Source organism: Crocodylus porosus, unplaced genomic scaffold (assembly GCF_001723895.1).
Source record: "Crocodylus porosus isolate Cpor-Errol unplaced genomic scaffold, CroPor_comp1, whole genome shotgun sequence".
In the NCBI taxonomy this organism is placed as follows: Eukaryota; Metazoa; Chordata; order Crocodylia; family Crocodylidae; genus Crocodylus; species Crocodylus porosus.
Genome location: NW_017728918.1, coordinates 78430291 through 78446600, shown reverse-complemented (window position 1 = coordinate 78446600; position 16310 = coordinate 78430291). Strand labels below are relative to the sequence as shown.

General features: G+C 44.9%; 1 protein-coding gene across 1 annotated transcript in view; it reads left to right on the top strand.

The window, feature by feature from the left end:
* FAXC (failed axon connections homolog) overlaps positions 1 to 13631 on the top strand; it is a 56593-nt gene extending 42962 nt beyond the window's left edge. The window contains exons 5-6 of the mRNA XM_019537789.1: positions 7747 to 7863; positions 10219 to 13631. Coding sequence (XP_019393334.1) covers positions 7747 to 7863; positions 10219 to 10508 — 407 coding nt within the window. The 3' untranslated portion in view covers positions 10509 to 13631. The remainder of the gene's footprint in view (positions 1 to 7746; positions 7864 to 10218) is intronic.
* The last annotated feature ends 2679 nt before the right edge of the window (positions 13632 to 16310 follow it).

The window sequence follows — 16310 nt, the reverse complement described above, 5'->3', positions numbered from 1 at the left end:
TGCAGTGCCTGCCCCTGCCTCAGCCCCACTCCCTCCCTCACTGCGGGGGCCTCGATCTGCCCTCCCCCTTCCTCCACAACAGGCTTACCAACCAGATGCCTCTTTCTATGCGGAACAGCTGCATAACAGAATTGGATCTGTATTGGCTGATATGGCTTGTTAAATATCAGCTATCAGTATCTGCCCAAAAATTCTTTATCAGTGCACCTCTGATATGCAAACTGGTTTGTGGAACTTCTGTCCCAGACCCCTTCCTGGTTTAAGGTAAATTAGAGTCCCCCAGTATCCCAGCATGCTTTTCAGCCTTGGTCTGGGCTGTGCTGTCTGCTTCAAAGAGCAGGGCTTGCCATGCCCCTCTGCTCTCTAGCCAGAGCAGGGGGCGGGGACATGGGCAGATGCCAGTAATATGGCCTGCTAAGGCAAAAGGGCAGGGAGGGGATTTATTTCCCCTCCTTCTCCTCTCTGCCTGGTCTCCCTGGGGTCTGCCTGGCCGAGGTGGAACAGCCTCTGTCAGGATCTGCCCCCTCCTCGCTGCTCCAGGGGTTGGGGACTGGGGCAGAGGCTGTGGGGCTGAGCTGGGCCAGCCTGGGGGCATTGCTCAGGGCAGGCATGGGTGGGGCAGCTCAGTCCAGGCTGGTGGGACAGGGAAATTCCCAGCTGACTGCAGCTCGGGCTGGGGCCATGGGAGCTGTGGACTTGGTTTGCTCCCAGCTTCTCAGGCCAGGCTGACTTGTCATGGAGCCGCAGCCAACAGGGAAGGGCCCCCGTCAGATTCCCTCCAGCTTTGCAGCTGTTGCCAAAGGGAAGGGAGGACTTGCTTCTTGCCTGAGCCACTGCAGGCACGTGGCTGCATTTCCTGAATCAAAAATGAATGTCTATTCACATGCAAATCAGTTCAATCTACGTAGGTTAGACTAACCAGCACAGATTGAATCAATACAGGCTTGGGCCTTTTGAAAGTCTGTATTTAGCCTGTGAGACTTGCAGTGTAACCCAGTGGCCTGTTGCTGCGGGTGCAGGTGGGCTCCCCCTTTCCCTGCCATGAGTTTTCCCACTGGAGGTGAAACTGGAGGGGCTTTGATTCTTAATCAGACTAACCCAGGGCAAGAGTAAGAGAATGAAAATGTTGCCCAAATGCTAATGCAAAGTGGCTTCTTATGCTGAGTTGATTTTGAGACTGTAATGCTTCAGACACATCAGATTAATTTGAAGCTCCTTTTTGCACCACAAATATATGTGCTGAAGCAATGATAATTATTTTTAGCTCCAAAAGAAGTTTCAGAAAGAATAATTTGGCAGCTGCCTAATCTCAGTACACTAATCTGGACATTCCCAGTCATGTCATTTTTATCTTCATTTTTTCTATTAATAATTTTTCTTCTTCCTTTTTTAGTTCTGTTTTAGCACCTCTTGTAAAAATGCATATTGTACTAAGAACCCAGTACAGGTGACATGTGATTAAAGGTGCCCTGATCAATTATGTTAATTATCTTGCTGTTTCTAAGGCATGAAAATATTTTTCTTGCTTAATTTGAAGCTTAAATTCACAGCTCACCTGGTGACATAAAGCATTATTGGAACATTGTGAAATACCCTTTTATACATGGATGGTGCTGTTAAATGCATAAAATAAGGCAAAAGAATTTTATGTAGCTCCTTTCCCATTCAAGGGGCACATCTACACATTCATTAATGCACTTTAGGTAATGCACATTAAATCTAGTACCTCCATTGTGAGGTACCAGAAAAATGTGCATCGGTTTATTTTAATGCCCATTAGCTAAAGAGCACTATTTTTTTGTGATGCTTTAATGTGCGTTAAAATAGGGTAATGCACATTAAAGTGCATGTGTAGACACGTCCAAGGTGTTCCAAAAGACTTCAGTGAGCCACATACCTAGTTTTGGATATGAGCAGCCAAATCCTTGGCTGGCACAAATCAGTTGGAGTTACTAAAAAAAAATTTGCATTATTGTCAAATCTTTTTTATTCAGAGCTTTCTTACTGGAATTTTCTCCCACTCTTTTTGAAAAGCATCATGGGAACACTTAGGAGTGAATGGTGCCCGAGGTGTATCAAGCAATTTTGGCACTCAGGTCGGAGTACTAGATGCTGGGGATGAATGATGAGTGCATCCCATGCCTTGGCTGCTGCCACTGCCACACATGTTCTTACCTCAGCTGCTGTTGCTACTCCATGGTCTCCCTGCAAGCTGTGTTCTGGCACCAACTCTTCCATGGCACCTGGGTCTGATGCCCTGCTCATCCTGCTTTAGTTATGCTCCTGGAAGGGGCCTCCCAAGTTATAAAGGCATCCCCCATATTTGTAGCCAACCAGTTGTCCAGAAAGGTCTACAAGTCATTTGCTGTGATCCCTCTCACAAACCACAACCACATAAGCAGCCTATGAAAAAATCAAACAAACAGACCTATAGGTAAAAAAGCAGGGGCCCCACACCCTACCTTGGTGTTTTAATGGTAGGGAATACGCTCAGATGATCCTAAGAAGATGACTGTCTTGCATTACAGAGGAAAGCAAAAAACCCATGGCCCTGCCAGTCTGACCCAGGGGAAGAATTCTTTCCTGCCCTGATCTGTCAGTAAGTCTGATGGAAAGCAGGAACAAAACCCTCCAGCCAGGTGCCTGAGTGGTTTCTAATATTGGCAGCAACACCAGAGCTCCTCAGTCACATTCCACCTCTGGCTCTGGCTAATGTCAAATGCTTCAGAGGTAGAAACCTTCACCAGAAGCCATATGATACATAAATGGGTTTGGGGGGGAGGAGAAAGGCTTCTCAGCCCTACAGGTGTCCAGCAGAAGCCCTGAATCATGAGATCAATGAGTTCTTTTACTTCCACATAGGTTATATCTAGAGATTCCACATCAGAAGCAACTAAGTTGTCAGAGAGATGATGCAGTTAGTACGGTACTCCTTTCCTTGGATTTTTTTCTTTACTTTAGGGACTTAGATCAATGGCCAGTACCTTTTTCCTGCGGGAGGTTGGAATGACACAGCTTGGGCCAGAGGTAGGTTGGTATTGGGACCAGGCTGGTATTGGGACCAGGTGTTGCTATGATTCCCCACCAGCTTGAACACAGTGAAGGTGAACCTCCCCGCTTCCTGGCCACAGCCCAAGTGAAACCCCTCGCTGCAGAAGCTCTGCAAGCTGGATCCAGTGGTTTCACAGGCTGTAGGTTGCTGACCCCCTAACTTATAACTCCCATTTATAGCAGACTGATCTTTAATGTATTTTTCCTCACAGTGACCTATCCTATGAGATAAAGAAGCACCAGTCCCATTTTACAGATGAGGAGCTGAAACGTGGAAAAATATCCAACACTTAGGCACCACTGGCGTTCACCGAATCCCTGCATAACTTTGGGGATGCTGAAGTTTCTGCTAGTAGGCATGGGCAAGCCTGCCTGAATCCTGACACGGCTGAGGACCTCAGCACCCTCTCCAGGCAGTCTAGAGTTTCTCCAGGCTTCTTACCCACGGGACACTTAAGCCAAACAAATGAAAGGGATGAGTGTTACTGGCTAATCTGTGTCTCCTAATACAATGACTAGTGCACTCAGCTAGGGTGTGGAAGATCCATGTTGGGAAGCTGCATACGTCTATGCACTTTCTAGGAGAGTGCCCAAGCCCCACCAGGCTCGAGTGTGGTGAATAGCTCCCTGGAAGCTGTTCCACTTTGTATAAATAATTAAATATTCCTTAGGGCAGAAAGAGAAAGGTTGACCCCCAAGTCTGGTGGCTAAGGCACTCTCAGGGGGGTATAGCATTGCTGTAAGTCAGTGGGGGCTTGAAAATCGGTCTCTATGATGAGTTCCCTAACCCCATAGGTTGTTGGGGATCTTTAGCTGGGTGTCATTTTTGGAGGAAAGGATTGATGTTTTAAGTACCTACCTCTACGGTTGGGTTCATTGCCGAACATCTCAAGCAGAGTTAGAGGTCTAACTACCTTGGCATTTCTCAGTGATTTGCTTCGGTGACCCTTTGTTTGAGTTGCTGGTTTCTGTGAACCCTTCTGTATGCACGTAACTCTCCCCATACAATGTATGTGCAACTGGGTGCCTATCTTGGGCCTGAGGAATCTACTAGGTGGCCAGACCCTTAAAAGTTGGGCATTTCAATGTCTAAGTCCCTGTGTGCCAGGTGACTTACCCAAGTCACATAGGAAATCTGTGGCAGAGTAGGACATTGGACCTCTTGAATGCCAGGGCAGAACACCAATCCCAATTCCTCTCTAGTCTGGGGTTGCATGGCAGCCTTAAAATGGGTGTTGTAAGCAAAAGTTAGGTCCATTGTAATGTTAACCTTGCCCCAAGGGTAAACTCCTAAATCTGGAGTTGGAGAGATTGAAAGGCTGGGAGGCGAAGCAAACAGGAACACTTGGTGACAGAATATCAGCCTGCACAAATGTACGTTTCAGGATTGTTTTTGAAGCTGCAAATGAACAACACATGTTAGTGAGTGGTCAATAGGCTGCTTAGCAGTTCTCAGTTGGCGGTGTGAATCAGGCACCCTGGCAGTGGTGTATTTTGATCAGGGGTATGAAAGTGGGCAGGGTGGTGACTGAATTGGTTCAGGGACAGCACTTCATGCAGAGTGGAGTACACGGGTGTTGTGCACTGAGAGAATTTTGAACCCTCAATTGATTTCCTGTGGTGCTGCAGGATGGTCTCTCCTTCCATCAGACTCTTCCTGATCCTTGTGGAGGATTCCTTGCTACTTTGATTTTTAACTAAGGTCCTGAAGGGAAAAGATCCTGGAGAAATTCTGGATGTTTGATGATTTCTTGCCATCCTTTAGAGGCAGATGGTGACTTGAAGTATTGCCCTGAGTAGAGTGGTGGGAAAGTGTTTCCCTGGGAGGCAGAGTGTCTCAGACTCTTGTCTGCAGTGTAATTTGATGCTGGTTTGTACCAGCAGCAAATTATGACACAACTCCCGCTGGCTAGGCTGCTCACAAAGCACATCGGGGATTTCTGCTTACTCCTATGCTTCTGGACACAGTGTTCAAGTAGCTCATACAGGAGACTAAGGGCTAGGTCACAGTCATGCTGGTAGGTCAAATATTGAGTTTTTAGGGAACCCTGGGAACAGACATGCAGGAAACCCTATTTCCTTCCCCACTCGGTCTAGTGTTGTGCCTTCTCTGGATAGATCCTGGGTAGATGCCTGAAGAGATCAGCAGAGGTCATCCTCCTGAGCTAGGAGTTGGGTGAATAAATTTACCACTATCACTTCTAAAGAGCATGTTACCTCTTAATGTCCCACGTTCTGGATTTGAGTCTTGAACTCAGGTATATTGTCTCAAGTGCCTGATGTTAAAATGGGATTTTAGCTCAAAATATACAATTTTCATTTGGGGAGCAATTTTTTGAAATTTGTATGAGAGAATTAAGGAGCTGACATTGTAATTACCACAAATACACTTGCAACATTTATTCGCCGTCAGATGGATTCTTTACCTGAGTATCCTATTCAGACAGGGGGGTTACCTGACAATGAAAAAGCAGGAAAATGTTGCACAATTTTGATATACTATTATTGTCGTTGTTGTTGTTATTGCTATTGTTGTTGATGTTATTGTTATTATTGCCATTTTACAGGGAGTTATCATTATCACACATACATAGTGCTGTTTTGCTATGATTTAGTACCACAGAGAAGTAGGCTGTAGAATTTTGGAAAACACTGTGTTGCACTGCTGTGCAGCGTTGCTCAAATTGTGTAATAAACCTAAAGTTAGAAAACCCAGCAAATCAAAACCAATTTAAATCAAACCCATGAAGACCATCCCCAAGTGGTGGGGTAAATGGATTTGAAAGATTCAATTAGAGACAATATTTCACAGAGTTTATAGCATTTAAGGCCGGAAGGGAGCATTAGATCATCTAGGCTGACCTTGAAAATATGGGAATGGCTCATAAAATAGCGTGCAGGGAGATACTTCTCATCTCTGTATTGTGCTGTATGGGTATGTGTGCTCTGAAGCAAGCTCGTGCTAGATGGACCTTTGCTAATGGCAACTTTGAACTGCTGTGTAAAATAAATATTCTTTCCTACCATATTTATTAGTATTGTGGTAGCATCCAAGGTCTCCTATCATGGGTCAGCACCACATTGTCCTAGCCACAGTACAAACACAAAATGAAAAAGACAGCTCTGTCATGAAGAGCTTGCAACCTAAGGCAATGGTTCCCAACCCATAGCTTGTAGGCACCATGCTGCCTATCAGACCTGCCAATATTGCTTGCAGCCACAGGAAATTAGAAAGTTAAAACTGAGGTTGACAGGGAGAGCAAAGTATGATGCTGCAGCTTGTTACATGCTCAGTGCTGTTGCCTGTGGGTCAGATTCCTTAGATCAGGGAACTACTGATCTAAGGAAACTGATTTTCATATATGATTCTCATTTCACTTGCATAAGAAGTTGATAATAAAATTGCCAGTTTGGTACACCTTGGAAGAGGGGGAAATGTATCACAGCACTGATCCAAAAGTATTTTAGCTTTACCCAGTTCTCTGCCCAATGTACAGGACTGACAGAAGAAAGGGGTGAGTACAGCTGGCAGTTTATAGCATTGATCAGTTGTCAATTAGCTTTTCAACTGCTTCGGTGAAATGAGCTGGTGATGTGGGTTTCCTTTCTAGCAAACTAGTATTCACATAACTCAGATCACTATCACTGTTGCATTAGTGCTGGCAAATGACTGCATGAAACCCTGCTTATGCTCCCTTGTTTTGAACCCAACGTGGCAATGTGCATCTGAGACCGCCTGGAAACTTTGCATTGGTTGTGTACACACCTACCATTTCTGAAGATGGAAAAGAGGAGTTCAGACCCCTGGGCTGTTTTTCTGGCCTCTTGTAGAAGTACTTCAGATTGCTTTAAAATTCTACAGTGAAACTGGGTATTATTTCTGAGATCTAGCAGCCATGGCTAGGGCCTTTGCAAACTTGCAAATGTGAAAAGGTACTTTGCAAACTTCCTTACAACCCTTGCATGACCATCCTAGTCTGGAACTGCACCAGATACCTGGCTCTCCAGCCCTAGGTCTCTCTCAGGCAGAGCAGGCCAGTGTTATTGAATCATGTTATGGTTTGCATTTGGATGACTTTGAGCAAGTGCTTAGTGGAGGCCATTATTCATTGTAATCTGAGGGGAAGACCTGAAACCAGATCTCTACTAGCAAGAGGCCCATTGGGCTACCAGCTTCCTTCCATCAAGATAGTCATCCTGGTGCAAATTTAATTTTTTCCAGAAAGAGGAAATCATACCTCCAGTGCCCCATTACTAACATAAAAGGCCCTGACCACATCAAAACAGGTAATTTTTTTATCCTCTGAATGACATGGTGGATTGTTCTGCCCAGTATGCTGGAGAGGCAGAGAGGAGAGGTGCAAGTATGCTGGTGGTTCTGTAACTGTATAATTTAATTGGCATGCAGATGGAGAAGCTGCAGTGGTGAATTCTTTCCCAAAGAACCCTGGGAATTCTGTAGAATTATCATAGAATCATTAAAATTTGCTCTGAGATCTGGCTATAAATAAGCCCATATGCAGTTGCTAAGGCATAGGCTCCAGACATTGATTTTTTTTACAGTGTACAGGTGGCTAACCAGGGTAATTTCAGGAAGAAATATTTTTGAAAGGTGCAGCCAGTGATTTGACTAGTATTTATATGTGAGGAAGTTATGTGCAGGTCTGTAAATGTTTGGTGTTTTGCCATCTGCAGGTGACAAGAAGTACATCATGGGACCAAAGCTTTCCACTGTTGATGCCACTGTCTTTGGTCATCTAGCACAGGCAATGTGGACATTGCCAGGCACAAGGCCTGAGAGACTAATCAAAGGTAAGAAAATCTTAGATGTGAGTACCATTCATTTGTCAAAAGTCCCTCCACAGCATCCTTCGCTTGCAGGTTTGGAGCAGGCTTTAATTGCAATACTTGCAGGAGAGCACTTTCAGTTCACAGACTATTTGGAGGCAGGAGGAGTGCTTAATATTCTACAAAACTGTTCTAGCCTTTGCTGTTGCACTTATCTTCTTCAGGCTCACTCTATGTTCTGAGCCAGATCCAGACTACTGGGCTTTTCATAGGCTGGTTCTAGCCTGGGGTGGCAGTTCTGGTATAGAGTGAAGGCTTCCGCATGGGGTGGCAGCAGACGAGGTAGGGAAAGTGACTGTAGGCCAAGCAGCCGCAAGCTGCAGCAACAGTATCGGTGATGGATCAAGTGACTGCAGGGCTAATGGGGCTATCTCTGTCTGCTTGCCATCCTGTCACCAAGGGCCACGTCCATTAGGGCTCAAGAGCCCTGCTTTCTACAGCAAGCCATGCCCCCAACTTCCCTAGCCCACCAGTAGCCCAGCAGGTCAAGTGAAGGAGCTCTGAGGGGTGTATGTTTGACATCCCTCATCTACAGTGTTTTTTTCTATGCCAATTTTCATTCACTTTCTTCTCTAAGTTTTTCTTCCTAGTTTTTCCTGTTGCCATTCTTGGTAATTTATACTACATCTTTCTGTTTAAAGAAACTTGGTCTTTGTTTTGTTAGTTGATTTTGTTAATAGTTTATTAATAGTTAATGCTTGTATTAATTTATTTTAGTTCAGTTTCATTAGTTATTAATTTATTAATAGGTACTAAGTAATTAATGTTTTCAAGCATTTGAAAGGAAAAATACAATGGGCCATATTCTGCCACTCTTGCACTGGGTACTGTCCTAGTATCGGCTGAAACAAGAGCCTCAATTATTGCTGAAGATATGGAAGAGGAGAGATCCAAGCTTGAATTTTCAGATGTCACAGTGAGTGTATACACTTAATTAGGGAGAAAAAAACAATCTTCTACTTGTAAACTGAGCATATTTGGTCTTAATAGATTAATGCCATATTCAACTACCTACCAAAATAAGTAGATAGAAGCTCCTGTCGTATGCAACACCCACACTGCACTGTTGCCCTTGATAACCAGAGCTGATTAGGATCAGGTGATAACACATTGTCCAACATAAATGGATGTATATGTTGTTTAGTGCTTCACTAAAATGTTTGTGTCTTCACCCTAAATGCACCCACCCACCCATACATACATATACTTACTAGTTTAAAAATGTGCTGAAGTGATCATATACAAGCCTGTTAAATTTATCTGGTGAGCAATGCTGCCATCTGGTGGTTGAAAATCAAAGCTTTTCTCCAATTACACCTGAAGAATGTCAGGCATTCGAAAGTTTGTCCAACTTTATCAATGCTACATTGCTGGTCCAATAAAAGATATCACCCTAAGAAATACTGGCCTCTCCAATTACACTTCATTTCAGTATGCCAGGTTTCTGCCAAATCTGTAACACAAGGATTGGTAACGTTTTTGGGCAGAGTGCCAAAAGTACTCACCACCTTGACTTGTGAAACGTTGGCATTCCAGGGATGGATGGCTTGGGAACTGTAAGGAGCCTAATCCTTGTTGTGGCAGCAGAGCCCTGACCCCTGGGTCGCCATCTGCCCCGAGGCATGCATACCCACTTGGACCCTGGTGCAGCTGCTTGCAGCCTCCTGGCTGCCTGCCACAGCTGGCCCAGGCTCAGGGCAGGCCTTTGCTGCCCACCATGGAGCATGGGCTGCTCATGGCAGGTTGTGGGGAAGCTGCAAGCTGCTGTACCAGGGTCTGCAGAGCCCTGGCCCAGCTCATTGCCAGCAGCTGGTGCACGTGTACCTCGAGGCAGATGGCATGGAAAGGGCTGGGGATGCACTGCTGCAACAAGGATTGGGCCCCTTGCAGCTCCCCCACTGTCCACCCCAAGGAGTACGTGCCAAGCAAAATGCTTTCGTGTGTCATGCTCTGGCACATGTATTGGTAGTTGCCTACCCCTGCTATAAAAGTTTTTCGGTGATTAGTTTTTAAAGTAGTCATTCTTTTCTCTAGAATCACCTTTTAAAAATTTAATTGTGGTTGGTAATAAAGTTACATCCATCCATAATTTTTTCACATTGATCCTTGCTTTTTACAAGTAAGTAATCATAGATCTTCTAAATTCGATTGAACTTGTAAACAGTACCGTTAAGATGCTTGCTTACAGCTTAGGCTTTTGGAGAGAGGTTTCTACTTGCTACCTTATTTATTTTGCTCAAGAGAGCTTCCTTGGAAGCGAATGTATCTAAGGATGAGTCCCTAGATCCACTAACACTGGCTTTTTTCACTATGTTGCAGGTGAACTCATTAATCTTGCTATGTACTGTGAAAGGATAAGAAGGAAATTCTGGCCCGAGTGGCACCATGATGATGATAACACCCTGTATGAATCCGAGGAAAGTAGTGAAATGAGCAAGGCTCAGACTCCGTTGCAGGACTTCAGCTTTTACTCAAGGACAGAAACATTTGATGAGGAAGGCACAGAGAACAGTATTTCCCATACCCCTGACACAGATTACACTGGTCACTCTCTCTTTGATTCTGATGTGGACATGGATGACTACAGAGATCATGAACAATGCAAGTGAGACATAAAAATGCCTCTCCTTTTTCTATCAGAAATGTCACCTCTTGGGATCAGTTTGATCTTTCCCGAGGTTCTGAAGAGGTTAATGCCAGTTTGGAAGAAATCATTGTGCTTGACATGGGTGTCATATGCTACCTGGACAATGTCCTCCTTATTCATTTTGTAAAACCATTTAGATGGAACTAAGGTAAACAATTTAAAAAATATAGGCCAACAGGAGGTCCAGAGGATCATAGGATTTTTAGAGCTACAGTGTACTCTCACCAAAAAAATAAAACAGATTTCAGAATCATGTGAGCTGACTCTGCAGCAGGTGGAAGAGACCCTGCAGCAGGTGGAGAGAGTTTGTGAGAGCTGGTTTGTGTTCAAGGTACTGTCTTCATGGATAAAGGTTGAGGATGGAAAGGGAAGAGGGATTACAGGAATTCCCCTCTCGCTCCGTGGTAAGAAATGATTGTGCTGTACTGAAACAGTAGTACAGCAGGGGAGTGTCAATCAGTGGCTTGAACTTTGGGTGTATATAATATGGGTGTGTGTGCACATGCAGGAAATGAGTAGGTGTCTGGTTGCCAGCAGCTTCAGAGATGGTCAGTCATGAAAGACAAGAGGAAAAGATGTTTATGCCAAAAACAACTTCTATTGTTCCTGTTCGTTACAAGAGCTCACATCTCCCAGGTTCATAAATTTTTGGTTTAAATGGAAATTGCCCAAATATTTTAGCTCAGGGTTGTCGAACTTCTAAGTAACTGGGGGCCAATACCCTGGAGGCCACACCAGCAGGGGCTACATGCCTGTGGGATGCCCCAGGGCAAACCAGAGGCTGCATGCCATGGAGATGCACCCCTGCTGCCCTGCACACTTGTGCAGGCAGGCATCCCATTGCCACTGTGCCATGTGCCTATGTGGGTGTCTCCTCTGTACCCCACCACTGTACCACATGCCTGCATAGGCATCTCCCCTCAACAACTCCCTTTATTGCTGTACCACATGCCCTTGCATGCCGTAGCCTCACCGTCTGCTCCCTGTGCTGTATCATGCTGCCCTGCTCCCTATGGTGGAGTCAGGAAGTGGAAGCCAGTGGAGGGAGGAGGAGCCCAGAGACACTGAATGCTGTTGCATTTGGAGCTTTAGGGGGACTTGTGGCCAGATGGAAGCCTGGGAGCCACAACTTAACCCCTAGCAGGCCATGTGTGGTCTGGAAGTTGGTAGTTGGATAGCACTGGTAGCTCATTATCACATATTCCCCAGAAGTTCATTTGGAAGGTCAGGCAGATACTAGGTCCATCTAAATTCACTCTACAGTTCTGTCTGGATGAGGTGTTCTTTTTCTCGTCCTGCCACAGATTATTGTCTGATAAGCTATGCATTCTTACGCAGCTGTGGTGTGTCACCCAGAGCCAGCTGTATTGCAGAGCTGGGCGTTTCAATCTCTCTTGTTGTGCATCAGATGGTAAAGTTTGCAAATCACTTGGAAGGGCTTTAGGGTGTGTAAACCCATGATATTGGACTAGATGCTCAGAAATACAGGGTCGCCACTTGACTTGACTAGGGGAAGCCTCTGCTTTGTTTGTAATGGCTTCTGTCCTAAGGGAGCATGAAACACTCCCTAAAACCAGCTGTTTGGAAACAGATAACATACAGCCAGCTGTGCCAGTTCCGTACCCAGTGGGGATTCCCTTACACCAGAGAGGAACACCCAGGTTCTCTCTTGGCCATTTTTACAACCTTTTGTGCTAGCAAGGTTGAGACTCTGTTCATCACTATAAACTTTAGTAGCTTGAAACACAAACCAGTTTCTTTGCAGTAAAGTTTTTACCTCCCTAACATAGGGACTCACAGAAGTGTTTTTAGTTAAACCCCAGTTTTTTTAAATTTTGCATACACGCTTATCCTTCAACATGTGAGGATTCCAAATGAATTCAGTGAAACTAGTCACCTATGTGAAGTTAAGTGTGTATATAATTGGTTGTTCACATTCATTAACTGATTTCACACAGAGAAAACACATGGGGAATAAAGAATATCATGGTCTTTGTAAACATGCTTAAGATAAATCCAATTCTGAGCCTACAAACTGTGACAGTATCCTTTAAAAATACTTTACGTGCGGCTCTCTGTGTGCTTTAAAAAAAAATGTAATGTGAAACAACACCGCTGCAATATTTTTACTAATGCAACTTCCTGTATCCTGCATCCTGAACAGCTAAGAGTAGAAGGGGCACATGAGGACTTTAAATCTCATTAGTGGTTCTTTTTATGGTCAGAATTTGAAACAAGGAGTTTCCCAGGGCTTTAGAAGAAATCCATCTTTTTTGTGATGTTCTTGCTGATTTACAAAGAGATGTCGAACTAGGAAAATGTTTGTTTTAGGGAATGTCAGAGCTGGCTATGGGCCTGGAATGGAGTGCAGCTTACACTAGGAAAAACACTCCTGGCAGCTGCTCTTTGTATTTCGTTGGGAGCTATTACTAATACCTTGCATAGCATGGGGTGTGTATGGTTTTGTGTTTGTTTTAGAACAGAGCCTGCACATTCCCCTGCAGCCATGCTTCTGTCAATTATCTCTCACCTGATAGAGAAGTATCATTTGTGAAATTAATATGATCAATAGATGAATCATAGATGACGAGGAGGAAGATGCCATCTAAAAATTTAGGAGCCAAGTCAGCAAGCCTAACACAAAAACAGGGTGCAAAGCAGTAAAGCCTCGGAACTGAAAGTGCAGCTATGACAGGGTTGCTTTTGAAACTTCTCAGATAATTTAACCCAGCTATTACCTGAAGGAATTCAGGGATTGATATTGGACAAAAAGAGTCACATGGGACAGGGAACTTCATTTCTTAAAAATGTCAATGTGGTAGGGACCCTATTGTCCATGTCTCTCTTTTTTCATATATAGACTTAGTGAGGAGCTTAAATTTGCAGGCCTAGGGTAGGGACAGAAATTACACATAAATCAGTATAAGCAATCAGAAACCAATTCAAATTTGTAACACAACAGAAATTCAGCTTTCAAAATGGCTAAAACCCATTTAAGATAAATGTGGGTGGATGTATTATCAGGCTTAACTGATTTAGATTAAATCAGTTTTCTGAGCTTCTGTCCCAGATCCCCTCCAGATTCAAGTTAACTCTCAGACCCCCAGCATCCCAGGATGCTTTGCACCTGCCCCACTAGCCCTCCCTTGCAAGGTGGGTGGGCTGGGATTGCCCCAAGCTGATTGCTCGAGCTGAGCAGGGTGGCATGTTCTAATGCCCCCCACCCCCTGCCCCACTTCTGGTCTAAGCTACCGCAGGCATGTGGCTGCATTTCTGGAATCAAAAGTGAATGTCTGCTCACTTGCTTAGACTAACCAGCAAAGATTGAATTGAATCATCCTTGAGCTTTTTGACTGTCTAGACTTAGCCTTAGTGTCCACAGCTGGCAACTAGGGGTGCATCAATAGAGATTTTGGGGACTGATACTGATAGCTGATTTTGAAGGAGGTATATTGGCTGATACTGATCCAATTTCCAATGCATGCAGCTGGTAAGTCTGTTGTGGTGGATGGGGAGTGGGGATGGAAGGGGCGTGGGAGGGCAGATCAAGGCCCCTACAGTGAGGGAGGGAGTGGTGAAGGAACTGCCCAGCTGGGGCAGGGCAGGGCGCAGGACGGAGCTGTGGCTCATCTGGGGGGCACGGGCAAGGGAGTGGTGGCCCACTACTGTGTGCACCCCAAGAGGGCACGGGGGGCAAGTGACCCCAAAGCTAAGCCAGGGGGGCGTGGTGGGTTGCCTCTGTGGGCTAGGACCGGGACCGCACTGGGCTCTTTATCGTTCAAATTATCAGCCACATCAGGCCAATTTCTGATACAATCCATTTTCTTTATATTGGTGCGGATCCAATATCACACTGATGTATTGGTGCACCTCTACTGGCAATAGATGTGCCATAGCTGCAGGCTACTGTTAAAAAAGGAACCTGAGATAGAAGCCAGTTCATTCTAGGCTGATAAATCTGTAGTGTCAAAAACTGAAAGTACTCACTCTACCTAATGGGCAGCAAAGTTCCCCTGCTCTATGCACAAGGTCTCCTTCTGATCTCACATTGCAAACAACAGTAACTAATGAAATCAGTGAAATGACAATGGTGTCAACCCAGCAGGAGATTAGCATCCTATTCTCCATGTTGTTAGGGACTACAAAAGCTGCCTACTCCCAGTGCTCACACCTATGTGAACAGAAACTCTCTCATGATTGCACAATGTATTCTGTAGTGTGAAATGGCGTAAAACAGCAGAATGGCAAATGAAAATTGATTATTTTCACAGTCTTCCCAGTTCCAGGGAGAGTGAAAAATAAGAATATGCCAGAACCTTTCCTTCTGAATAGCTGGGATACTAACAGATTTTACATTTCCCCCCTCTGTCTTTTGTGTATTCTTCCATATTTTAATGCTTCTTTTGATGCTTCACTTTAGAAAGGTCATAGCAGGAAATTCATTAGAAGTCCTTCGACAAGCACCGTCTGGCAATAATCTTTAGCTGTTACAGTGGAATCTGGATGGTTCATAAGGTTAAGTTCTTTAACCCTCAAACCTGCAATCCCTGGAGAAAGGTCCTGGTTCTGGAACTGAAAGAGTATGTGGGCACTCCTTACCTGTGCAGGAATCTCCGCCCCCTTTGCTATCAGTATCTTAAATCCTGCCCTTTTTAGTGCAGTGTAAACCTGGATGCTTTCAGTTAAGTACATGTACTGAGACTGATTTGATTCAGGACAGAATTTGGACCATTTGGTCTGCTTTAACAGTGAAGTAAACAGGGTGCTGCTTCAGTGAGTAAGAAAGGCTAATTTTAAGCCAGAATTCAAAAAGGACTTATGCTTCCCAAGTGTGACTTAGGCAAAACTGCCCCCTGCCTGCATTGCCACTTACCCTTAGGTTTCAGTCTCTGCTCCAAGGACTCCCTCTCTCATTCAGTAACTGTTTCATTGGAAATGCAGAAACAATCCTTGCACAGGGACTGGACCTTCCCATTCCCTGCCACCCAGAGTGTCCCTAGTAGCTAGGTTAGTGAGGCATGTTCACTCTTGGTCCCTCTTTCTGATTTAGTGAGAATTCTTTTATATCAGTGGTGCCCCTTCCAACGGGAGGGAAAGAGTACCTGTGCCCCCAAATAGCCCCTGTCCTGGTGTTTACAGCACTCTCCTGGAGAGTGGAAGATGTAGGTTTGCATTCCCAGAGGCAGAGAAAAGAATCTGGGTCACATCACAGGTGAGTGTCTAATCACTGAGCTGTTGTACAAAAGGAGTGCCACTGCTTCTTCCCCTGTACAACCGTGTTCTAAAAGAAAAGAGGGACCCATGCTCTGAAGGAAGGGGTTAAGGTACCTTCAGGAGAGAAGTCCAAATTGTCACTCTTGATTGGAAGGAGACAGCTCCCTAGAGTGCAGGAGAAGGCACTTATGCCCCTAAAAGACTTCAAGTCACACCTGTTTTGCAGGCAAACTGGCCACTGCAAGCCGCTCCCTGGTCAACTGCCGGGTTGCTTTGAATCCCATTCTGGGGGTCCTAACTCCCTCTGGACATGGCATTGGGAGCCTTGCTGTCTAACTCAGGTTTCTGGGTTTTGCTGTCGGAGTTAGGTGTACTTACAAGTTAGGCATCGCTAGCGCTCAGCATCGTCATACTGAAGTCCCTTTTTTGGATCCTGCCTTTGTCCTGAAAGGAAGAAGAAATCAGAAGTTTCTCACTGAAGCCAGGGATGAAAAAGGTTGTACAACAGTTACTTCTGCAAATAAGGTTGTTTTTTTCTGTTGTTGTCATT